Genomic DNA, 26,655 nt, shown 5'->3' with positions numbered 1-26,655 from the left:
ATGTTCTGAGTAAAACTATCACTTCAACTATGTCATCAAAATAGTAAAACTTCTATCACAGTACTAATACTTTGTGGAACCTGGATATAAGCCAAGTTTAGTTAGACTTAATGGCTGACCAGTTTAGCTTATGTATTTGTGTTAGAAATAAGTCTACTTACAACGGAGTCTGCATCTGGACATTCCCTATTAAAAAAAATAAAGAAATTTTACAATTATAAAATACAAAAATTAGTTTCCTCAAACAGCTCTGCATTTCCTTTATTAATTTCAAACAATTTGAAACATCACATTTGATCCATTTGTTTCTCAAACTCTTAACATTTACAGTACATGCATGCATTCAACAGCACAAAATTTAAATAAAAGAAGTGGAAATAACTGTAGAAGAAAATTGTACAACAAATATTGAAAATCTGAAGTTGCAAACTTCAGGCTCTAAATCATCCTGGCAGCGAGGTTGGAGGAGGGGAGAAATCAAGGGAAGACAGGAATACCAGGCTGCATTTAAAATTCTATTTCTCAACACCCACCAATGTTTTGCCATTTAGGCAAATATAGTCAACAACTTTGTGAAGGTGAATATAATTAAGAGTCAAGTGCTTGGATACTGTGTATAATAAATTATAGTCAACAATCATAAAAACTGTCCAAATGCAATTGCAATTCATTTCCAAACACACTAAGTTATCTTCTTGGAAAGCCTAAACGGGTTAAATGTACAAAGCACAATGTCTTTAAAAACAGGTATAAAAACCTGCACACATGGAAACACGAATGTGGAACTCAGCGCAGACTGTAAGGAAGCTGGCAGTGAGAGGAAGGATCCTGCCAGCTCCGAACGGCACCGCACAGAAGTGTGTGCTCCCTTCCACTGGAGTCCTGCCTCCCCCTGCTGGCTCAGAGAAATTCAGAGACAGGCAAACAGCTGCTTTAAAAGCCATTTTACAGCTTGAAGAGGTGAACTGTTAGAAAAACTTATTTCTGATGTTTGCAAAAGAGAAAGGCTGGAGACGTGGGAAATGACATCGAGATTTAGATGGGAGTGCTTTTACCTAGCTAGGTGCATGATCTTTCCTTCTTTCAAGATGAAAGAACAAGTTCACACTTCCAGCACAGGGTAGTATATCCAGGGTAGTAGGGAACACATGCAGCAAGTGGGGACCCTCTAAAGGAATTCAAGGATTGTAGCTTACAACTAAGACAGGAAGGTTTTTTCCTCACAGAGGAAATTTCTGGTAATAGAGCCTATAACATCACTGACTAGAAGATGAAGTCAGAAAAAAACAACTATCAGTAAAACTTTTTAAGGTGATGATAACTAAGTATAAAATGGATTGTCAACTATTTGAAAACCTAATATTAAAAATGTGATATTCTTGTTAAATTAAAGAAGGATCAATGCAAGAATGTGTAAAAATCAACAGCTTGTCTTATATGGGAGATCAGTATCAGGTAGCCATACTTTCTTTCTGACCTTAGTATCCACTTGTTTCTGTATTGTATATGCATACAGATACAAGCAGTATAATATAAATCAAGGTCTACCTCAAGTCATATAAAGTCAGGCAACTTTTTCCCCATTTCAGAACAGCTGCACTGACCTATATTGTTTGGCATCATCATTGTGTCATGCGAGACAGTTTCTCCTGGGAAGAGCCTGCCATATAACCTTTCATCATTAAATAAAACTTATTTGGAAAAGGGCAGTTTTTGGAAAAGTATCCAGATGCCATGGAGCAGCATATAGAGATATGAAGTGTTTCACACTGTATAAACAAATCTGCAACTCCTCAGTGCCCCCCCAGATTCTTCTGATACAGGTAGAGGAAAAAAAAAAAAAAAAAAAACCCTCTGTGTCAAGATTTGCTATCTGATATACCTGGCAAGGTCAAACTGGAAACTTTCTGGCCTCTACTGGATCCAGATCTACTGCATCCTAAATTTTTGCCGGGGCCATACAGAATTTTATCATCTCCCAAAGAATGGATAGAAGGAAATGCCTAGACTGTATGCAAGTTAATATGTGATATGAAATCAGTATGAGTAACAGCCCACTTTACGGTCAAAACATTTTTTCTGTTGGACAAGAAAAGATAGCTTCTTTTTTAATACTCAATCCTCTCAAAGAGACTGCTTTCCAAATAATTAAATGCAGCGATCAAAAGGCTATCAATGGAACATTTGAAACATATTTTTTGGTTGATATGGAAATGTTTCTGCATCACATAAAAAAAAACTCTACAAATTACGTTTCAAGAGAGAAAGGATTATTTTAAAGTAGTGCAGTAAAAGCCTTTAAAACACCAAAATCCTCAAATCTGTACATCACTGATTCAAATATTTTAACTAAATCATTATCAGAAGAAATAAGGCCTTGCAACATTAAAGTATTCTCACATTACTGCTCAGATTATTACTTGAGCATATTAAAGTATGTAAGGTAGTGTGTGTGGGGAAGATTAAATCACAAATGAAGAGAAATATAAACGAGTGTTGTAAACAACAACAAAGTAACACCTTTGACTCCTAATGACATCAAAATAGAGAGGAGAAAAGTATTCTTAAGTGTAACTATTATCGAATAACAAAAGAACAACAGCCATAGGACTTTTGCACTTTGTACGAGTAAACACACCATGTGCTGTTCTTAGATCACAAATTCCTAAGCATGTTATTTAAAAACTAAGAGTAGTTAAAAAAAAGAGGAATGTTTTAAGATATTGCCATTTTGAATATATATCTGAATATCTCAGTTTCTTTTTACTTATAAGTTATTTTTGAATCATATTTTCTACAGTGTTTAAAAGTCTGCACAAGGGAGATCTACTTACCGACGCAGAAGAAACAAGGAAACATATCAGTAAACTATTAAAAGTACTTGCTTACTTAACATCTTTAGTTACAAAAATCTGAAATCTTTGTAATGTTTTCATATTGATAGCATTCCTTTAAACCTGCATTATGAAAATAATTACTTTTGTTAATCATTAGCTAATGTTTATCTCCAGATTTTTGTTTGTTTCCACACATGACTGAAAGCTTCAAGCTAGAAATATACTTACACAGATTCAGTATCTTTTTCTTTTTTCATTATTCCTGATAAACCAAAAGGTTTTCTCTTCCGTGGTTTTATCCCTACGGAACAAACATTTTTCATGTAAAAATCAGAGATGAGCATACACTTAGCAAAGTGCAACACTCGTGCATACGAATGTCAATACCTTCTAAATGGTGCTATACTGAATGATACGAGTCCAAAGTTGGGATAAGCATGGAGCCCAACTAAGGGAACACAAATATTTGTTGGCATATGTTGCAAGCAATCCACCAATCAAAGAACTAATTTAAAAGGTTAAAAAGTAATAAAAAAGTAATAAAAAGTAAATAAAAAGGTTAAAGTAATACTTCAATAATGTGAAACTGCAGCTTCTTTTGCGGAAGGTGGTTGCATTGCCAGTTTTGGGGGAAGAGACTTTGCTCACAGAAACTCAGGAGAAGCCAGCTGAGCTGCAGCCGATGCCCCGGGCTCAGGGCCTGCCCCTCTTGGCACTGCCCTCGCTGCCTCGAGTGGCGCTGGCGGCCACGAGCCGCAGCCTCTTGTAAGAAGTGGGACCTGGCTCCTGTGCAAAAATGAATGTCTCCAGGCTCTCCAGTTGACACTGCACTTAATAAATCCCTGTGCTGTAGCTGGTGCAAGACTAGCTCCTACTGAGCCTGGAACGATGCCTTCCCTCTGTTTTCTTCCCCATTTTTAGCACTGGATACATACAGCTATAATGCACACACAAAAAAGAGTTTTCTTTCATACCCATTTAATGCATTAAAGATGAAATACATTTGAAGCCTGCATCAGGCTCTCCGCTCGATTTTTTGCTGAAGCAAGTGCAGAATTTCATTACACAGTAGAAATTATTAAAAAATGTTAGAAATTTTCTCGGTGAAATAACTAAAAATTTCTTACATCAAGTAGCTATAAACTCAGTCACATTTTGTATTTTAACAGAGACAGAAAATATTTCTCCAAAATTATTTTTAAATGCAGAGTCTGGGATTTATTTCCTTTCTGTGCTTTATCCAGCCAAAATCAGTGACAAATGGAGTATGAGAGTGGTTCTGAAAATGGTACTTCTCTGTTTCAGTCAGAAATGATTTTAAGCCCCTCAGCAGCACTCTTGGCAACTTTAAGAGTTGTCTGCTGCTACAGCTATACTGTCAACCCCTTTGTCCCAAAGTAAATACATAGCCTATACTAATAAAATGTCTCTTAGCCACTTAAAACAACCTCTAAGCAAAATAAGCGTCATCAATAAAAGAACGCCTTGTGAGCAGAATTCTGTGTTAGAATTAGTATAACCAACATGGCAACAACAGACACAGTCTGAGCCATATTTTGACACTTACAAATTAAGTCACAGTCATAAGTGAACCAGATCTAATGAGAGGGTCTTAGCCAAGGTATATTTATAAAAACATTTAAAATTTCTGACAATTGTGTATTAGATTAGCACAGTATTGTAAATGCTATTTTGGTAGAAGTTTAAACATTGCATATTTAAAAGGAATAATTGATTATTGGCCTATCAGAATACTGCAAATTTATACAATTTCATGTGCTGATTACTATTCATTTCTCAGCTCTGGATTTTATCCACAGCATTTTTATGTAAATAATTATACTACAGCAACTTACCTTCAACTGCACCAGATGTGTTACATTCCTCAAATTCAATAGGACCTTAAAAAAATTACAATTAAGGTAAACATTAGGTTAAATTTAATCTCAAATGAAGGTCAATCACTAAAATGTTTTAAACACTATCAATATTTCCTAAAGATACTAGATAACCTAATCAAAAACTTAGATAACTGTAAAAACCGTAATTGCTCTGTAAGTGGTTAGTTGACAAGACACGCACATATACAGCAAACTTTTGTATGTTTCCATAACAAAATGCCAGTTGTTATGCTTTCATAACAAAACAAAAATAAGTGCACGCTGTCTAAATACAATCTAATTGCCTGTTATTTTGACTTCATGAAGCATATTTAATTAGTTTCCTTTTCTTTAAAATTGCATCTGTAACAGTTTCAGTATGAGGTTTTAGATTTATCTACTTTTAGGAAAAGAAGAACTATTAACAGAAAAATCAAAAAGTAGAAGAGTAAAGCTACAGATCTTAGAATTTCCAACTTTTGCTATTTCTATATCGCTAGTTCTCCTGTTCATCATCATAGACATTTGTTTGGACAGCTAAAAGTGATGTGAAGAATCGTGCATACAGCAATAACAAAGATAAAATCTTTAAAAATGTTAAGGCTATAAACAAGACAAAATAGCAGAGGACACTGTGTTAAGTGCAGTATCTACATAAATTAACCACTAAAGCTCTCTATTATAGATAATGCAAGATAAGAATCAATTTTTTTTTTGCAAAGTCTTAACCCCCATTCCTCACTCTGGCCAGGTCTCAAATTTGTTTAACCCAGTTTAACCCAGCTCCCATTGTAGGGAGCTGAAGCTGAAGTGGAGAAAAACAATAACAACAAAATAAACCCAGTGATTTTCTGTAGGACCTTCTTCAGGGAGCTGAAGCATCCGACTCACAGGAGCGCGGGGGCCAGTGCAAGGAGGACAGCGTGAACCTCAGCGAGGGACGTCTCCCTGCTCCCTACCAACAACCGGCCGCTGCTCCAGACGGGAGCTGTGAGCCCTGGGACGCAGCGGGGTTTGCTCATCTGTAAGTTACCGTTCTGAGGGCACACTTACAAATTCATACACGTTACACTGAAGACTGAAGAAAAATAAAGTTTTCCATTTTACACTCCGAGGCACCCAAATTTTCTTTTTCTCAGACTTGACCAATTACTTTGAGTGAATGATTTGAATACGGAAAATTTCAACCGCAATCAACCTACGGCCAAGTGACTGTGTAAACCTCAAACATAGAACTTAGGTTTATTCCTGCCCCAAACATATTTGCACATAAGTAATCTCTTTTTTTCTTCTTCATTAGTTTTGAAATTATGATTATCATAGAGCATCCATTATAAACACAAGAGCTGCACAGTTTGCAAGGTGTCTTCACACAAAACAAAGTGTACTTGAAAGCAATTTTATATGTTTTCACTCTTAACTCTTTTCAAAATGAGGACCATAGTCTTAAAATAGTTAACTAACAGAAAGAGATCTTAACTACCAGAAACATGGAAATTACAAATTTCATTTTGTTTCAAACAGAACAACATAACAAATAATTATGCTATAATTAGAGCTGCCACAATGAAGCTAAAAACCAATTTAACTGTGAATTAGCTTTGCAAATTAAATATGAATTAATTCTACTTTTATAACTCAGGGAACTATGTACCTTCAACAGTTATATGTACTAACCCCTAAAAGGAATATTTAACTATTTCAAACTAAAATTATGTTTGATCTAGCAAAAACACTGCATTCTGGTGAATTTTTCAGAATTGCAAATGAAAACATTATACTTACATCAAAAAGACAACTAAAAAATGACAATATACATTCTCACTAATGTTAAACAAATTGAATTATTTTCATCATAATGTTACAAAAAATCTATACGCACTTTCTGTGAAATTTTGCAGACATTTAATGAAAATGTGCTCAAAACAAGATATGTATTAACTGCAATAAAAATCCCCACTATTAAACTGTAAAAAATGTACTTATAAAATCACCAGCAGGACAATATCCCAGGATTTGCAAAAAGTGATAACCTTGGAATAATTTTACAGCAATTCCCTATGGAAAGTTTGGTGTTGATTCTTACCAAAACTTACCATAATTGTTTGGCCCTCAAAGAAAGCTCTTGAGGGCAGAATATCACTATTACTTAACATTCAAATATTTGACAATTTCAAATATCTAATTATTCAAAATGGTAAGACCAAATAAAAATAGCAAATAGTTCTCTCAGTCTACTATATTCAGGCAGCTCTTCCAACACCCTTTGCTCTCCAATAAATTTAGAGAGAAACAAAGTCAATGTGCTCCACAAGTCAGCAAATCTGGTCACGTCACAAAACAAAACACAACACAACACACTGGAGAACTGCAGACTTCTACATTCCAGCACTGATTTCATCAACATTTTGTTTAAGGTATTTAAACTCTATTGTTCAAAATATATTGAGCAAGAAATTCAGAAGAATACCATAAAACAGAGACTGAAGGACAAACCCATTCCTTCTTTGGCAATGCACTTCACACAATACATTTTTCATCACTTTGTTAATTCAGCTACTTCTGTTCCTTGCTTCTATACATATTCCCATTTGGCCAGAGGAAAAAAAGAACCAGCAAAAGTCAAATCAACCACAAACACTCGCTCAAAACAAAAACAGAAGGAAAAAAATCATAAACAACATACAGACTTAAACATATTTTAGAGCAACGCAATATGCATACTTTCTCAGAATAACATCTTTTTTGCAGCCTTTGCAGCTACTAAGAGTGATCCCCATACTTTTAAGTGTCTTACACTCCTCACAAAAACATATAAATTTTCAAGAGTCAGGTAAAACTCATGGTAATCCTTATTTCAGATCAATATCCAATTTTCACTTCTAACACAAGCAGAAAAGATTTTTCTTTACTGAGACTTCAAAGTTTCTACATTTTGTCCATTACACTTGCCTAACACTTTTCTTTGAAGGTGTTTTTTACAGTTTACTAAGTTGTTCAGTCCAAGAGACAAACCTCCATGCTAAGTGCTGAATCACATCAAAATGAACGGTACATAAATTCATATGAAGCTCAGGTTAGTAAGGCCAATTGGATTTAGACAGGCCTGCTTACTTTCCCTCCTCAAAATTATCTCCATGTTAAAACAATGTAAACTTTTCTCATAGGGATGACTGACAACCCAAATCGTGTTAGTTACGAATTGTGACAGACAGTAACGTAATGGAAGTCGTGCCACAGATGTCAGCAAGAGGTTCCACTTTTCACAGAGATCTGTGTCAAGTTAACCTGGAAATTTTAAACGCACGTCCTTCCTAATGGTATCGATTAGCTTATTTTATGCAGGCAGTTAATATAGAATTCACTTCCCATTCACCTGTTAGCTGTTTTACTGTAAAAAAGAGTAACAATCACAAAAAGAATCGCTTTTTTTTTTTTAAAAAAAAGGTGAATCAGTTTATTTCTAAAGTATATTCCTATCCTATTTTTTTCTATTTAATTCAGATTTTTACACAGACCTTCATACTTTGTAATCTCAGAAATTTAAGACAGTAACATCTATCCCTAGCATATCCATGAAAATGAATTTTATGATTTTATTTCAACACTCCCATAAGTTTACTGTTTTTTTAAATTTGTGTTTAACCCCCTTGCCTCTCCTCAACGCAATATATTGCATTATCTGCTTGTATTACTGAAGTGAGGAAACATTCCCACATCTGGCCCTTTTGAGAAGAGCAGGATCAAATTTAGCCATTCTAAATGTTCCAGAGTGTTTTATTCTGCAACTTCGGACCCATGAAGAGTGCCACTTCATGGCTTGCCATGAAGAGTACCACTTTTTGCCTGTGGAGCAGTACTTTTAAACCAAAATAACGTTCCACAAATAGATATTTTGCTAGCCCACATAATAGCTGGAGTTTCCTGTGAGGACATAGCTTTGTGCCCACAGAGGTACTAGCTCGGTGGTGCAGCCAACCGCATGTTGTGAGACCACATGGGCCCCCGGCACAGCCGAACGCCGCCGTGGGGCAGCCCACAGGCCTGGAGCCACCAAGCACCGTGCGCTTGGGAAGTGCCCCTGCACCATCCGCTCGTGTGTCTAGAGCAAAGGCGTCTGCACCCTCAGCGCCAACGCGCTCCCAAGTGCTTTTTCCCCTGAAGAACCATGACGTGCATCTTTTGGACTCCTGCTTCCTTAGTCGTTAGGTGATTACTCAAAACCACGTAGCAGGCTGGCAGCACCACTGGAGACTGCCACACATGGGTAACATAAGATGCAGGTCCAGGCATTAGGGCTCATGGGGTGTGTATTGCAGAAGCTGTGTGGACATTCTAATGTGGATATATTCCCTATTCACTATGGAACAAATGGGTTTTCTTAACAAGTCACAGACTCAATCAGTGACTAAAGCGTAGACAAAGGATTAATTTCCATGAAGATTTCAGTCCAAAAATCTAGAAGATTATCATCTCAACTGCACTACTAATTTTGTTTATAGAACCTAATGCTGCACAGTCTGCCTGACCTCTGAAATTTCTGAAGCAAGTCCTGACCACCACAAATTCACTATCATCCAAGGAAGAACAGCTGTTTCACATTTAAGATGTATTGCTGATGACAGGGACCGCAATCATCTCCTGAAGCCCTTGCGACATGGTAGCCCCAAGCACTGAAAAGAACCATCCAGCTATTGCTACTTTGCAATAATAGCGGCAATAATTTGCAGGACTACAGTCAAAGCACTGAGATTTCCTTTATTCTTCCTCCCTTAAAACATTAGCAATGCAGAACTGAGAAGGAAAAACATTCATATCAACATTGATTTTTTAAAATGTATTAAAACTAAAGCAGGATTGTGAAAAATCATTAAAAAAACCCTTCACCTAAGAAAGTAAAAAGTAATAACCAAGAGTTTAATTCCTGGAAAAAGGTACCTGAATTAATACTCTGTCAGACTGAACATGACCAGTTTCAGGTTCAAGATACTGTTTTTACAATCTGCTTGCCTATTTTTATAGTGAACTATAAAATGGAAATGCAATGGCTGAAACATCTCAAATGCCTGTGTGTAAACTTGAAAGTAATGTATTGGACCCTACACACAGAGAATAGCAAAAATATAATGTAGCGTGTCAGTGAAGGCAGCCTTTACAACCAAAGACAATAGTAAGATCTAGATTTCTATCACTGAAGAATACAGATCCTGCCTACTATGATGTTAAAGGAGAGGGTCTCAAAACCAGCAAGCTTCTCCAATCATATATAAACATCTCCTCTAAGAACATCCTAAAACACTTTCCAAGACAAGTTGCTGTAGCTCATGGCATTCCACCAGCAGGAACAGATCGGGATAACAGCAGAAAAAGCAAAGGGATGATGCTGCAGACACATGGAAATGGAAAGCTGCTATGTGGCTACAGGCCAAAGCAAACAATTCAGGAGTTGCTCCAAAATCTTTAGAAATGAACTAAGAAAACTTTAATTTGTTAGAACAGTAAAGAAGAAAAGTAATAAGTAAATGGACAACTCTGACTTTAGTTACTCTGTTTCCAATAATAAATGGCACTGGCTTAAGTAAGCCCAGAGGGAACCTATGGCTTGTAAACTGTGTCTCCCAGACGACTCAGAAGGGAAACAGGCTGTCTGCTTAGTACAGGAGGTATGTGGACATGAGCGCTTTTGTGACACTGAAGACAAACCGGGTGACAAAAAGCAGATACGGGTCTTAATCAAAGATTAGTTAAAAGAAATGAATTATATTGATACAATGGTGCTGTTAAATATATAAAAGGATCCAGTAGATGATTAATCGTTGTCTATGGAAAGAGTATTTCAGAGGACTTGCAGAGAAAAATAAGGTTTGTAAATAACAACATTGCACATGCTATTTAGTTGATCTATGAAGTGACAGTAATTTTCTTGAAAACTGTCAAGTGCTCTGTTGATAACCTCAAAAAGAGTTGCAAAACAAATTTCCAGAGTTAACTATGATGGAGAGATTCTAAAAACAATTTTAGCTAAGACAAGAATAAAATCATTTGGCCTTCTCAAGGGAAGAAGTTTATTGCTTGGGTTTTTGAAAAAAGAAGGAAGGCAAATGCAAAAGCCAGTTACTATTACTAGGAAGGAAAACATAATATGATGTCATACTCTGAAAAGCAGCCACCTGTAAGTATATGAACAGACTGAAAAATCCTGCCTAGCTAAAAAAGTAAACAAATCAAGAATTCAACAGATTGATTTCATACTACAATCTGTTTTACATTTATATCTGCTTTCAGAAACTGTCTCCTAGTTTAAAGGGGATACATATGACAGAAAAATATTATCCTCCCAAGCGTATATTTTTATTCTGTTTCACTGTGTCACTTTCAGTAATTGGAAATACTCAGGAACTCAAAAAAAAAAAAAAAAAAAAGAAAAAAAAAGTTGCCTTTGCCCCTGCATTGCAAGGAATCAGTTTAGACACATCCACACACATGTATAAACACTAACATATCGTTTTGAACCAAAAGCTTAATATAAAAAAAAGGTAAATATATACTTGCAGTTACAAATAAGGTAACAAATGATATGTTGTTTTTAATAAAACATTTTTTTCTCTTTGACAGCAAATCATGCATGAAAGGAGGACGATTTTTTTCAACTGCATATGCTTCACATGCTGCTTCAAATGGCAGAGCTTTGCGTGCCTGGCTCAGTGCCAGTTGACAGCTCAGCTGGATATCAATGCACATGCTGACCCCCCTTGCAGCATGTCACTTCTGAATTGTTTCCGCAGTAGAAAGTTTATTCAACCTCTCTCTCAAATGCACTGGACCGACCATCATTCTGCTATTTAATCATAGCAGAACAGGTTATTTTTCTGACAGCACTAAAGCCAGAGAGCAATTCCTAATGAACAGCTTGATACAAGTGGAATTTCAACTGTTTTAGCCTCAATTAATTCTGCTGTCATAACAAATGACTGCTCTTAGTGTTTAGATGTTAAGCTGCATCACAAAGGTCAATTCTGTGTGTACACAAACATATAAGCAATCTTTTTCTTGCTATCACACGATCCTGTCTCATGTTTATCAAAACACCCCTGAATTTTTAAATGTAAAAATCTAGAAACCAAAACACAAAATTTCAGCATTATTTTTTCTAACAGCAACTTCTCATTTTTATTGCTTCACCAATAAAGAGTATTTTTTTTCCAGGAGATACAGAAAAAAACCCTTTCATCCAGAAAAATCCTTATTCTAGAATAAATTTAAAAAATGAAAACTTCAAATCCAAGTATAACTTCTTTTTTGTAGGAATGTAGTACAAAGACAAATGGCTAGTACCACCTTAGAGATTAACAACATGTACTTGCAAACTATTTATCATGCTAGTACCAGACTGCCTCAGGCAAATGTTAATTTGTGGATTCAGTCAGCTCTTACTTCACCACAAAGAGGATGAGAGAAAGGAAATAAAACAAAATTAACCTGACAACAGGCTGATCCGAGAGAAAATGTCAAAATAATATTGATAAAATTACATCCTTAAATCCCATTCTATAAAAAAGACTTTTACATAGTTCTGCTATCAGTGAACTTGACCACTCTTGGCTATATCCCCATGCCTATATATGCAGCCTAACACAGACACTTAACAGTCAATCTTTTTTTCAAATCACGTTGAAAAATAATCAAGTATTGTGATGGTGCCCTTCTTAAGAAAGAAGAGACAGAGGTGATATTGGTAACATAAATAATTGCAGGTGTCAGTAGTAATGTGTGACACTTCAGAGAGAAGTCTTTTTTGGACGAGGAAATTAACATATAAGGAAATCGTACTTGGACTGCATACACTAAAGAAGTCATAAAATCTAACTCTGCTTTTGTTACTGAGCTTCCAGTCCTGTGCTGAGCTGGGCAGATGACAGAAACGTTAATCATCTCAGCATCTTGAGCTACTCCGGACGCAAGCGCCACGGATGCAGCCGGCACACTGCTCTCCAGGGGCAGCCTTCCCCATGGCATGCAGAGCAGCAGCAAAGCAGGAAAGAATCAAAACCCGAGCAGTTTATATCTGAAAAATTAATTAATTATGATCTACTAGGATGTTTAGCAGCAAGGATACAGCCGATTCCTTTTTGTAGACAAAAAGGAAAAGATGATAAGTACTTTAAGTTACAATGGAAATCATTTTTATTCAAAAAAACAAACCCATACACAAGACAGATCTTAAAAGACAGAAATCCAACTATCCTGTAATACATGATTATATAGCAAATGGTCTGTGAACAGCAAAACTAATATAAACTAGGGCAGTCTGCAGAGCACCATGCCCTGCAAGTCTCTTTCTCTACAGCACTGCCAAGTCTCTTTCAAATGTTCCTCCTCCTCTTCTGCTCCTGCTTTATATGCAAAACATCAGCCTATATTTCCCTTGTAGCTGGATACACAACAGAATGAGAGACATAGCTCATTTTAAACTGTCTGCAGGCTGAGTGGTTGTCCATATGCGCACATACGTACACAGACTCAGCTGTCTGCTGTCTCCCTCAAATAGCAGGACTAATTCCTCTATTCCCCCTCTCTGCCTATCTCATTTTTTATAAAATATTTCCAACATTTACTTCTCCATGGAACTGGGTTGCAGGTGGACAGTTCATGTGAAATCTATCTGGGAAGGTGTTGAAAGGGAAACACTGAGAAATGGCAGGACAGCATAAACCTAGTCCATAAATAGAAGCATCAGTGACAGTTCTGCCAGACTGCACAACGTGACTCACCTGCTGAACACAAAACATGCAAGAACACAGGGACAAAGAAATACACAGAGACATTTAAGTAATTTGCTGCTTAAAGAATACTTGGTAAGTTTTTGCAAAACTCTGTTAAAATAGATTAAATTATATCCCTGTTTGGAAACACATCTTTGCAGCAATTGCACATTGCCACTATAAACCACAAAGAATATGGTTTCTTACTTAACTCTTGAATAAAAACCACAAAATCTTAGGAGGTTAAAACCTTCAACAGGATCCATTCTCAAAAGAGAAGGAAAAAAAAGAAAAAAAGACTAATATATTTGATCGTATCCAGAAATCCAGAACACCGTTTTTCAAAGAGACACAAAGTCTTCTTTGGAAGATTTTAAAATTATCCTGTTCCATGGAACTTTGAAAGTACTTTCCTGTATAGAGGAGTTCATATGTGGAGAAAGGACAAATTTTTGTTTGACAAAAAAGCTGAATCCAATGGAAAAACAATGAGTAAAATGTGAATTCTGGAGCTCTACAAAATCTCCTGTTTCTCCGCTTACGACAGAAGAGCTACTTTGAATCCAAGGCAATACAGATTTGATCTTAAGTTGTGCAGCTTAAAGACGTGCACGAAATACACATTGTATAACCTTTTTTTGATCCCTGCACTGGACTTGGAAGGTCTAAACAGTACCAGGCAAATGTGTCAGTGGCTGTGAAAAAAGGATAAGTATGTGGGACAAGACCCTAATTTTCCATTTTGCCTAATCTTCCTGTACCAAACAAGGGATATCAAAATGGTACCAAATTTAACTACAAGATCCTGTGAAGGGCTGTACCTGCTAGGACATGAAAACAGAGTCATTTGGAAAACTAAATTCCCAAGACTTAGAAAGAAGTTTAAAGCTAGTAACAACTGTTTTAAGAACATGTTGAGTCACCATCACTGTGTGCTCATACTCAGGGCACTTGAAGAACTATTTTCAATGCACTTAAACTCAATAAATCTCCAGATTAAACCTGGAAAAATGTTTTAAAATGTAACAAATTTCCCCAGAGAGTACTTGTACTTTAAAACCAAAGGAATTCAATCTTGATATACAACAGGATATAGAAACTTTCAGCAATCAAAAATTTCTTACACTTGTATGCTAGAAGCCTCCCCTCTCTCCTGAAAAAACTTCAAAACAATTCCATTTCAAATTAAAGAATAAAATGACAAATGCTATTAATATAAAATTTGAAATGTTATTGTTATATTTGAACATGGGTTTAGGGACAAAGAATGTAAATCTAAAATTCACTTAATTCAATCTCCAGATGGGAGAGTATTTGTGTTTAAAATAGAGACCAGGAAAAGTTCGTTCCAGGCATTTTTGTAATATTTAACACTTAATTTCTCACACAAATTACCTTAATCGTAAAAGAAGAGGGCAAAAATCCTGTGCAGCTAGCTCATTATATCTGATTAGACATTTCTTTCCTTTCTAGCATACTACTCAGGCAATAGGTCAAGGGGTGCTCCACTGCACCTTCATTTGAAAAAAGGCTGAAAAAATCAATATCCATCATTAAAGATGGAATTACTGATGTAGAAGGCCACTGTACGCAGGAGGCCACCCAGTTGATCTGTGACAATTAAGAAGACATCAAAAGAATACTGAAGACAAAGCCAGTGAGATTCTGTACTTTGAGAAACATCAGGGATGCACAAAGCCAAGTTAATGCCAGTGAGAATTTGTTTTAAAATGCCAGAGGTCCTTGTTCAAGAACAGGGCAGAAAACCAAACAGGAGAATGGCATACAGACCTAGCTCTACCCAATGCTCAATCTGCTGCAGAAATTGGCCAATAGTAGTTTGTCCTGATACGAAGTACTACAGGCAATGAAATTATTAATTAGAAGTTAATCAGAAGTGGAACTCAGCACAGTACAACTTACTGATGAGTGTAAGATGACAATATACGTGGTTTAGAATTTCCTTCAATTTGATTAGATGGATGGGACATAAACTCCAAACCCCCTATCTTGTATTAAGTGCTCTATTTTAAGACATTTTTCTTTAAAAAGCTTTCATGTTAAAAGACTCAAGCTGCTACTCTACTGACTCCAACGCTTCAAGTCTACTAAGGAAGACCTATAGTACAGATGCTTAAAAGATCAGTTTCCACATCTTTCCCTATCAACCACTATGGGATCTATTCCTTCGGACTCCTCGGGCACTGCCTGTGTTGATGAACTGAACACGATTCCTTGGTCGCACTTCCACAGGGAACACGGCCTTGAGAATCTGAGACACTTCTTGCTATTTAAGCACCTATTCATAAGTGACAGCAGCATTAAAATATTCAAAATATTTACAGAGCATATGAAGAAAATTATTTATAAGAACATAAAATACTTGCTTTGTTATACTTCGTTAAGGAAAAGAAGCTCAAAGATATCATGCAGAGCTGTTCAAAAACTAGAGCTAATTGTTTTTGGTGTTTATTTCTAACTACTTTGTTGCTGTTTAACTTCTTTGAAAAACATTTCCATAAACCCTACAAATTATTATGTTATCAAACTAACCCATGGAAGAACCACACCCAGCTCCGTTTCAAGTCTTTCTCTCAAAGCACAGTTTATTATTCAAGCACACAAAAAAGCTAGCAGCTTTAATCAAAGCAAGTTCCAGTATTCAATGGTCCCTATTTTGTTTCTCAAGCCCTGGGAAAAGGACAAACTTGCTTCTAAAATTCCTTACGAGTAATTGACCCTTTTCGTTTCTTTTATGCTGTTGAAGTAATCTTTTATGTTTCCTCATTAGAAGACACAGTTTAACACCATATACTAGTTTAAATAAGGGCATTAATACAGAGTAACTGTGAATTTTCTGCATACCAGTGGCTGCTGGCTCCAGCTTCCCAGCAGTGGAGCAGCTCACCTCCACCCTCTGGCATTCACTTTGGAGAAATACCTAACCAGTGCTCCCTGGGCAGCCAGGACAGACTGAAATGCTCACACCAACAGCCTGAGTGTGCCTGAAAAGATGCCACAAATTCACACCTGAACCTTGCACTGACATCCACCACAACTAACAAGCATATAAACCATTATCCTAATTAAATAAACAACAATACAGTTGAATTAAATGAATGAGAAATCAGTGGCATTAAAGCCTAGAATTTGTCTATTAAATGTTTACTAAACTGAAGCTTTGCTGCTTTATGCCTTTGACTACAGGAAATGCTGGCAGCATTAATGAACTTCTTAATGAATCCAGATTAGATAGTTTTGACTGTTATCACAGAAAATAATAAGCATAATGGTTTATCAAGAGTTTCTGGGCCTGTGAAAACTGGACACTGCTTTCAGTATGAATGCTGGGACTAAATAAAGCACTATTTTATAGACCTGAAAATAAAAACTTTGCTAGCACTCCGGAAACAGAGCTTCCAAATGTGTCCTGAGAACAATCAAGGACCACTAGCACAGTAACAAGGATGCCAGGAGGCATTTTTTTAATGTGACCTCTCCTGTGAGCCACTGACATTAGCTGTCCTAGGTCACAGACTAATTTCTCAAACCTAGAATACTAAATAGTCTTCCCAATAGAGCAAATTCAGAATGATTAAAAAAAAAAGTTCCAGAGTCAGTATCCCCATTTAACACCCATGACCTTAAACTTGCCCATGCCTGGAGTTACAGGAGTCTTGAGTGGGGGCAAAACAAATTGATTTCAGCAATTCCAAAAAGCCACAAACAAAACATTTATTTGCTAGCACTGATAATCAAATTAGTGATTACTGTCTTCGGCAGAGGGTGGCAAAGGTGTAGAGGCAATAAATCTCTCCTGTTCTGCCTGCTACCAGTGGAAGGACACAAGCACCTTGGCATCATTTGAGTGAAAGGACTTACATTGTTATTCCTAGTATCTGAAGGACAAGGGGGACCAAATGTTTCAGAACATGCAAGAACCGGTGATCAACAGCAATCATAAACAACAAACAAGGTCAGCTTCTCCTAAAAGCACACCAAAGAGCTAGTGGGTTGCAGGCATTGGTTTTGCAATGCTTTAACAAACTCAAACAACTTCTTCCTCTTCTATAAAGTTCAAGTTTATTGATGGACAATGAAGAGACAGCAGTATTTTCATGGACTTGCCCCTTACACTCCTATCTTGAACAGGGTCCTTGTTTTCTCCTCCAGGACTCTCCGGCTTCTACCCAGTCCAAGTTCTAGATGCCTGCTCTGGCACAGCTAGGAGAGAACATGCGTGCAACTCACTCCTCTTTGCCAGATTTTCTCTATGTATTTGTGCAATGAAGAAAGCTGACTGCTGAATAAGGGCACAGCATATGTAATAATGGTGATTTGAAAAACCGTTTTTTTGGAAACTTAAGGAGTCAATTTGGCTTTCCATTGTTGTCTGTATTACCATGAAGTTTTTGTTTTCCCCTGTCTTTTTTCCTGTCTTTTTTTTCAAGAAAAAGAAATCAACAATTTAACAAATTACAAACAACCACTAACAATGACATCAGAACAAATTCATGAAAACAAATCGTCTAGATTTGGTCTTTGCTCTTGGTTTTTTTTTTTTGTTGGATAAGAGCAAACAGCACAGATAAAACAATGCAGCACAGCTGAGACTTCACATCTGGCCTTCAAAGCTAGCTTCTGGGTACAACATAGTGGGCAAAAACTAATATAGGAACGAACAAGCACAACTGATTCACACACAAGAGGAGATGACAGGAGAGCACACTAATCCAGAAGCTAAAAATGGAAAATCATTCGTAAATACGCCACAGCTACACAGGCATTTGAAAACACCAGCGCCAGGATATTATCAGTGGATGATATAATATGCTGCCAACTTCTGAGGGAAGACCTCAGAAGAATATTCTTCTTTTGAGCAGTTTGTGTTTTCTTTTGAGCAGTTTGTGTTTTATGCAGCATCAACTTTTCATTCTGGAATAATGGGGAAACTAAATATTTCATGGATGATTAGAAGATTTGTACATAAAGCTAGAAGCCATCAGTATGTCACTAATCTGGAATACTCATAAGCTCTGACACTGATTAAACAAACATGCTAGAGGTGAAAGCAAGAGACATTTTGTACCACACTATCGGTGAATATTCCAAGGAGCATGGAGCAGTAACTCAGTACAAAGAGAAAACTGACTTATCTGAAATGGGTCAAACCTGGGGCTAACTGGTTTGCTGGCAACTCTGTAACACTCTATCAGTGATAAAAACATCTTCCAACTGATGTAGACCAAAAAGTAAGTGTACCTTAACAAACTGTTCAGAAAACATATTAAATTCTGACCTGATGCCTGACTTGAAGGTGTAACATACTACTAGATTAAAGGTAAAGGTCTTGTCATCTCTCTTTCCACTTTTAAAATACATTGTTTTATATTTTTAGGTTTTTTTTTTTAGTTAAAATTCAAAGATTTGCAACTGCAGGCATGTTGCTATTTTTTATGAGGAATATAGTTGAGAAAATAAGTGAATACAACTTCTTAAAATACTGCATTAATACTAAAATTTTAAATAATGTATAAAGTAAACTTAGTAGGAATTAGCTGATAAAGTTAACTAAGTAAATAATTTAGGTAAAAGTTAGAAAACATCCATTGGGAAAAAGTCCATAAATGATTTTTTAAAATCTGGAAAGCATTAGCAGTTGAAATAACATTATTTGTACTAGAAAATAGTGTATTAAAGTCTAAAAGAAGACTAAGTGAGCTAGGCTTGTTTAGTCTGGAGAAAATAAGGCTGAGAGGAGATTTGATCAACATGTTCAAGTATCTGAGGGGTGATAGTAGGGAGGATGGGATCAGGCTCTTCTCCGTGGTGGCTGGGGACAAGACAAGGGGTAAACGGGTGCAAGTTGAAACACAGGAAGTTCCATCTCCATGTGAGGAAGAACTTCTTTCCTGTGGGGGTGACAGAGCCCTGGAACAGGCTGCCCAGAGGGGTTGTGGAGTCTCCTTCTCTGGAGATCTTCCAAACCCGCCTGGATGCCACCCTGTGCCACGTGTTCTAGGTGACCCTGCGTGTGCAGGGGGTTGGACTAGATGATCTCTAGAGGTCCCTTCCAACCTCAACCATCCTATGATTCTGTGAAAGCGCATGTTTTGTTTTAAGTCTTCAGGTAATAAATTAGCCACCAGAGGGAGCCCATATAATATGAAGGACAAATAAGAAAGATTTCATATATCCGGATGAGAGCTGCCTATATTCAGGGAGCTTTACTGTTAATTGTTCATAATCCACGAAACAGAACAGCCCTCCTACAGTACTTTTCCTCAGATTCAGTCTTATTTTTACACATGTAAATAAAAAAAGTGAACTTTGGTTTAAAGTATTATAAATACAGCTAAAATGTACTAAAATATAACATACATTTTGTTTTACATTATTCTTCTAGTTTATTAATTTTTTCTCCAAAATCAGTATTTCAGAATACCACTCACCAACTGATGTAGTATTTTAGCCTACAAATTATATGGTAGGAGAAAAGGGATCTAGGAAGCTGAAGGAAGAATGCCTGTAGTTATGGGATTTTTTTTTTCTGGAGAATATCCTTCAAAAAGATTCAAGACTTGAATTTTAAAGAACTGTGACAGCCAAAAGATTTTTTTTTCTGTCTTTTTTCCCCATCTGTAGCAAATCAACCATACCTTATCGTTTTACACACTGAATATTTTAACAGAAAAGCCCCTTCCTTCTCCATCCTAATGAGGTAATTCGCATCCCAGAAAGTCTCCTTATAACTTCATGATTTAGAATAATCTGCTATTAACAACAGTAGTCAATTGCAGAGAAGTATTTTCTGAATCAAAAAAGGTATTCTGTCCCACACTGCACGTTTCTGTTCAGAGGACCAATATTCTGTTTCTCAGAGGACCAGTATCTCATTTTGCCTTCTAATTCTTTGTAATTGTCTAAAGATCTGATTTTAAGTTAATAAAGTGAATACAACACGAAATGGCAACCAAAAATAGCATTACAGTGTTTCTACCTCCTATCTTTGAACATATTCTTCTTCTTTAGATCTTACTCATATTTTCCCTCTGCACCATAGCTACTGTATGTTTACGTAAATACAATAATGTCACTCTCTGGAAAAAAAAGTCTACACTTTTCCACACTGAAAACGCAAACTTTACTTAAAATCTTTCACAGTCAAAACAGCTGTATGATAGAAAAAAATAAATTTGGCATGAAAAAAAGCTTTAATTTGACCGCAGAGAATGCAAATGGGCTTTGATGAACTCTGTGAAGTATCAAACAAGTACACAATCACGACATCTTAATAGCTACTAAAAGAGGTGTGAATAATGAATTTTCATATCTGACCTGTCATTGGCTCAACTCAGTTTGAATTCCTAAAGCTCATGCTTTTTCTTATTCTTCATTGAAAAAATGTAAGATTTACAGGAAATATTAGAAAAATAGTTCCATGTACAATCTTATCTCAGTCTACTCTTGCATGGGCAGGTTACAGAGAGAATAGAAACAATGCCAGAAGGACCCCAACAGAGGTCCTCTGTTAGCAACTCTAACAGAGAGGCATAATAAAATACCCACTAACCTTACTTAACAATTTAGCATTAGTGCTCAAGATCTACCTTGTTATGTTATCCTTGCTCTGAAAAAAAACTATGAGCTTCTGTATTAGAAAGCAGAGATGCTAACCAGGACTTCCAACTTTGAAAGTGGTACTACCTAATTTCTGTAATTGTATACCTGGATGACAATATATTCATGTCCAAATATTAAAGTGAAGCATGTATTTTTCCTGTAATGATAGATGTAGTATTAGATTCCCTTCCTTTAGCAATCCAGGAAAGTTTTATACACCACGCCAATAAGCAGAACTTTCAGCAAATGCTATACACTACTTATTATTAAGGAGAAAAGAGTAATCTACTCTATTAAAATGCTGGATTTTGTACATTAATCAAATAAATGGAGGCAACTGTTACAGCAGTTTTGTAAGCAGCTTTATAGCCATCTGATCTGAACATATCCTGAATATAAACTTGTTAAATAACATTAGGATATCATTTTATGCATAGTAGAGTAACATATAGTAGAGTACATACTAGGCACACAGTAAAGTAAGCCTGTGAAAGGAACTTAAATTTATTGAAAATTTTTACTGATGAACTATCTAACACTACAGTTTCAGGAGTTTTGTTGAAGGCGTATATACAGGGCCTCAGCTCTACAAACTACTATGCTTAATGAATACATATTCTACACAGATGCAGTAAATTATGTATTGCTGAATTTTTATGAATCATTTAATATGAAAGCTCAACAAAACTATGGGAACTTCAGCTGGTAAGTATATGGTGAATGTGTAACATAGGGTTTGCACTGGGAGCAGAAACTATCAGTTTCAAAATTAATATTTCCTGTTGTTTTATGTTTAATCTCTTACCAGGTCGTTCCTTGCCAGTTCCTTTTGATTCAGCAAATTTCTGTATTAAACTCTCAACTGTAGTATTTGCCATGTTATTAATAAACTCTTCATGCACCTTCAAAAAAAAAAAAAAAAGAATGGGAAGGTAAAATGCAGCAATTGAGGGTGATTAGCTTTAGAAAGTGCTTTTCTCTAGGTTTAATCTTCAAAATACTGCCCCCCAGAATATATTAAAAGGCTTACAGGCATTTTTATCTGCAAAATCCCTTCATCAGTTTAATGCTACTAAGTGTGTGTACTAGGACAGATACAAATGAGAATGAAAAAATGTATGTAGATGGCTGGTCTAGGACTTACTTCCATTTCTTCAGTCTAAACCACTTTTGTATATACAGTTTTCTGAGTTTCTGACAGTAACATGTCCCACTACAATGTTAGAAAGCCAGGCAGTCTCTTCAGTCAGCTCAGTATGGGTGTGACCATGGTGTGAACATTCACCACAGCATTATCACCCTTCCCACCTGCTTGAGCAAAAGCATTACTGCTGGAAGGAGGCAAGGAGGAAAACACAGGCTAATACTACAAAGTCTTTCCAGCAGTGTGGTATAGATATGGTTTAAGAATAAACAGCATTATCTTGTGATCACCACACACTAGCAGACGATCTCAAAATCAAATGAGGAGCACAGAGACTCAAATTTAAATGTTCACAAATGTAACTTCATTCAACATACCCCTCCCCCCCTCCAAAAATGGACTCCTTATAAGAATTATTACTTAAAAAAATGCATCTAAAGACATCATATTCTAAAGGGTTATAAGAATACTTTTACTGAAGACCTATTTCTGCCAAAAATAGTGTATCCAAAATTCTGAAACTTTTCAGACCGATGTGATCCTAAGTTTTTGGTTAAAGAAAAGAACAAGAATTTTCAGAAATTCATTTGAATACAAATGCAAGCATCATTATTAATTTAGCTATTTAATTAAAAGATTAAAATGGAAATTTAGCAGACACTGAAAGGTCCTCCAAACACCTTCCAAATAATTTCAATACCTATATAATGTTTGATGTTTTGGGCAAAAAGGCCCAAACTTACTTCAAAATCTTGCTTGAACTCCTGGACTAATTCTGTTTATCTCCTTCAACAGCCTCTGCTTTACTATCATTTGAAAGGTGCAATATCGCCAAGACAATAAGAAATGTTTCAATAAATAATTTAGAAATATACATATTATAGTTAAATAAAAATATTAATATAAAATTACCTCTCCAATTTGTAAATGAATTTCTTTTATGGTATTTGACAATGATTCTATTATCTCTTTCATATGAAGAAGATGTGTTTCTTCAATGTCTTGAAATTTCTGTAAACCAGAAAACAATTGTTTATCATTAAAACAATCCTTGAAACAGGGTATCTTTATGAAATATATTAAGCAAAAAATCAATTACATTACTTGGTCATGGCAAGCCGTAGTTAAGAAAGGAGACTTTGGAATTCATAAAATTACTAAATTAGGTACAAACATAACATCCATTTGCAATTCTAGAAAATTCCATTTAGACTAGAATGTATTCAACTACTGGGATTCTAAAGAATAATTCAAATCCTGTTGTGTTTAAAAATCATAAATATCAGCAAATAGCTAATTCAAATATGAGCAAATATGTAAACAGTAAGTAAATAATATTAAAAGTAAGGATTTCCAATGCCTTGCATATACAATGTTATGCTACAGAGCATTTTACTTCCACTGAAAAGTTTTTCTACTTGTGTGTAGCAGAGGATACGGTAAACCATCATAGCTGTAATTTTACTACTTTACTTACTCTTTAATCTTTTACCTATTTTGATTTTTTTTCTCTTTATATAAAATCTTGCCTATTTCTTCCAAAAGAAAATAGGGATGATGAGTGTTTAAAAATCTCATTTCTCTATTACTTAAGATTTTCATCTACTTTTCTTATCTAACCCCCCAAATCCTATTTCTAGATCTCCTTCGCACCTTTTCCTGAAGGCTTCCTCCTCCTACTCACAATACACACATGCTTTCTCCTCTTCAGCAATCTACCTCATTTGCATCTTTAAGTATGATCCATCTGTTTGATCTTCGCACTTGCTGTAAAGAGTCTTTGCAGACACTGTCTGGAATTCATCCTCCACCTCTTTCTGTCTTTCCCAGACTTCCATCTGATGCCTACTTCAAAATTGAAAGACCTCTTTCCTAGACAAAGATCAGCACTAATACTCTCCTCACCTTCCTTGTTAACCATAATCTTCTTGAAAGCTTGCTCTCCTAGCTTTCTTCCTACTTGAATAAATGCCATCCAAGTGTGTCCTTCACAGCACCACGAATCCTTTCTTCAATTTTCTCAGGTTTCTCTGAGGATCTGCCTTCTACCTTCCTCACCTCCTGCCACTCTCATGCATAAACACGGCAACAGCTCCATACAAACCAAATGCCTCTATCCCATGCCCATCTCCTAAACTCAGTTGTTTCTTTTTTTCTTGCCATACTTATACGACTCTATAGACCTTAATCAAGTAGATCAAAATTCTTCTCCTTTTCTTGATTACAGACCTTATAATCTCCCTTACAATTTCATAGCTTCTTTGACCTTCCTGCTTTTACTAGGTGCCTCGTCGCACAAAGCATTTTGCTTTCAAAGCTATCTACGGCCCATCTCTATAAAACCATCTCATTCACCATAACTGTGTCAACACTTGCATGCAAGTGACCTTTCCCATTTCACTACCTAACTTTTAGACTCCAAGTGAACTTTAGAGATTATGCCAATACTGCTTCCTTTATGTTTGGTTCAAGCTCTCTGCAAAAGTTTGCAAAACCCATGTGCCATCTTCCTTCCACCTCTTCTCTCTTGGGCATATCAAAAGGACTATGCAGCTGGCCATTCAGAGATTAGTCTGTCCGTGGATATTACCCTTCCCACACTGTTATTTCCTTATTTCCTGTTTTTATGCTTAATAGAGTCTTTGAAGTAGAAGCCATCTGGCCTCACACTGTGGGTAATACAAAAGGCTCTGATCAAAGCTAAAAGTATCTAGGAAACATTATCAAAACCACAGGTATAATCATTAAATTAATGGTTTACTTGCATATATGAACAACATATTTGAGATTAATTTTTGAAAATCAGTACATGTGAAAATGATGTACTGAAATGGATCTTCATATTAATGACCAAGCACAATTTCAAATAACTCTTTAGCATTTTAAGCTACAATAAAAATGAAAAAAGTCATCAGCAGTATTCTTAGCTGTCCAACTTAGCATATACAACTAAAGAAAGCATGCTATTTTATTAAGCACGTTTTCCTGTGGCTTCTAAAATATATACTGTAAAGAGTTATTCTTTCTTTACATGCAGACTGCTCATGTCCAGTTAACAAAAGAGACTTTGAAAGGATACTTTAACACTTTCTGCTGTTTGGCCTGTTCCAGTGACTGACTGTACTATGTGATTAAAAACAAACAAAAAAGCTTCTAGCCAGGTGGGATAACTGGCATAAAGATTTCCTTAACATACTATTTTCTTAACTATTATATAACCACTGAACAGAAAAACGATAATGTTTCTCAGAAAATCTTCCAGCAGGAAGAATGTCATATCGATTTCTGAGGAACAGAAAACAAACTATGCTTTTACACTTTATCAAACAAAAACATTCTATGTTCATTGCAGTGTAAATTACAATTTAGCTCAAGATTAGCAAGATCATGCTTCGCAATTCAACTTTTCAAGTTCATGTATCACAAGTCACTTCCCTCTTGATAACTGCAAGAAAGACAGTTATGACAAAAAAAAGAAAAAAATAAGCAGAAGCAATGTGAGGAAGAGCTGAAAAGCTAAAGAGGACAATCAAGTGTCCTTAGCACATTTTTAGCATATTTTTGCTCAGAACATTGTCACAGCAACTCAAGATACTAGTGAGTGTCCTCAGAAGAATTTTATTTGAACAGCCTAAGATAGACTGAATTTCAGCCAACTGATTCTGTACTGAAGCAGCTAAGAACGTGCACACTCATTTATTTTGTTTCAGAGCTACTAATTTCAAGTGAAACATACTCTAAGATAATCTACAGTATATTTGATTTAAAGAGGGCTGCAGGGCTTCCACAGTTCCATGAGCTTTGCTAGTTTTTCCAATGACATCATACATGAAGTGGCAATCCTTCCACCAAACTGCAAATGCAGATACATTCTTACATTGCAAAAATATAAGGGTAGGTAGAGCTTTCATTGACATAAATCTGATCTTATTTTCCCATAAGAGTAGGTGTGGAACACATGAAATTAAGGACTCCAGTTGTCCATTAACTTAAAATTTTTAATTTAGAGTAAAACGGGTGTTGTAGACAAGGAATCATAGAATGCTTAAGGTTGCTTTAGTCAAACCCCCCTGCACACACAGGGACACCTAGAGCACGTGGCACAGGACTGCATCCAAGCGGGTTTGGAAGATCTCCAGAGAAGGAGACTCCACAACCTCTCTGGGCAGCCTGTTCCAGTGCTCTGTCACCCTCACTGTTAAGAAATTTTTCCTCAAGTTCATGCGGAACTTTTGATGCTTCAGTTTCTAGCCGTTTTCTCTAGTTCTGTCAGTGGCCACCAGTGAAAAGAGGCCAGCACCATTCTCCTCACTGCCTCCCTTGAGGTACTTATAGACACTGATCAGGTCCCCTCTCAGCCTTCTCCAGGCTGAACAGGCCCAGCTCCCTCAGCCTCTCCTCACAGGGCA

General features: G+C 36.2%; 1 protein-coding gene across 1 annotated transcript in view; it reads right to left on the bottom strand.

Moving 5' to 3' along the window:
* FCHO2 (FCH and mu domain containing endocytic adaptor 2) overlaps nt 1-26,655 on the bottom strand; it is a 72,262-nt gene that overhangs the window by 26,144 nt on the left and 19,463 nt on the right. The window contains exons 7-11 of the mRNA XM_088527191.1: nt 23,159-23,257; nt 21,908-22,004; nt 4,694-4,738; nt 3,066-3,138; nt 162-186 (exon numbers count right to left, since the gene is read on the bottom strand). Coding sequence (XP_088383317.1) covers nt 162-186; nt 3,066-3,138; nt 4,694-4,738; nt 21,908-22,004; nt 23,159-23,257 — 339 coding nt within the window. The remainder of the gene's footprint in view (nt 1-161; nt 187-3,065; nt 3,139-4,693; nt 4,739-21,907; nt 22,005-23,158; nt 23,258-26,655) is intronic.

This window comes from Tinamus guttatus, unplaced genomic scaffold, assembly GCF_059628265.1.
Source record: "Tinamus guttatus ecotype Peru unplaced genomic scaffold, ASM5962826v1 Tinamus_guttatus_pri_ptg000262l, whole genome shotgun sequence".
NCBI classification, from domain to species: Eukaryota; Metazoa; Chordata; class Aves; order Tinamiformes; family Tinamidae; genus Tinamus; species Tinamus guttatus.
Note: the sequence above shows the minus strand (reverse complement) of the source record. Positions and strands in the feature narration are given on the sequence as shown.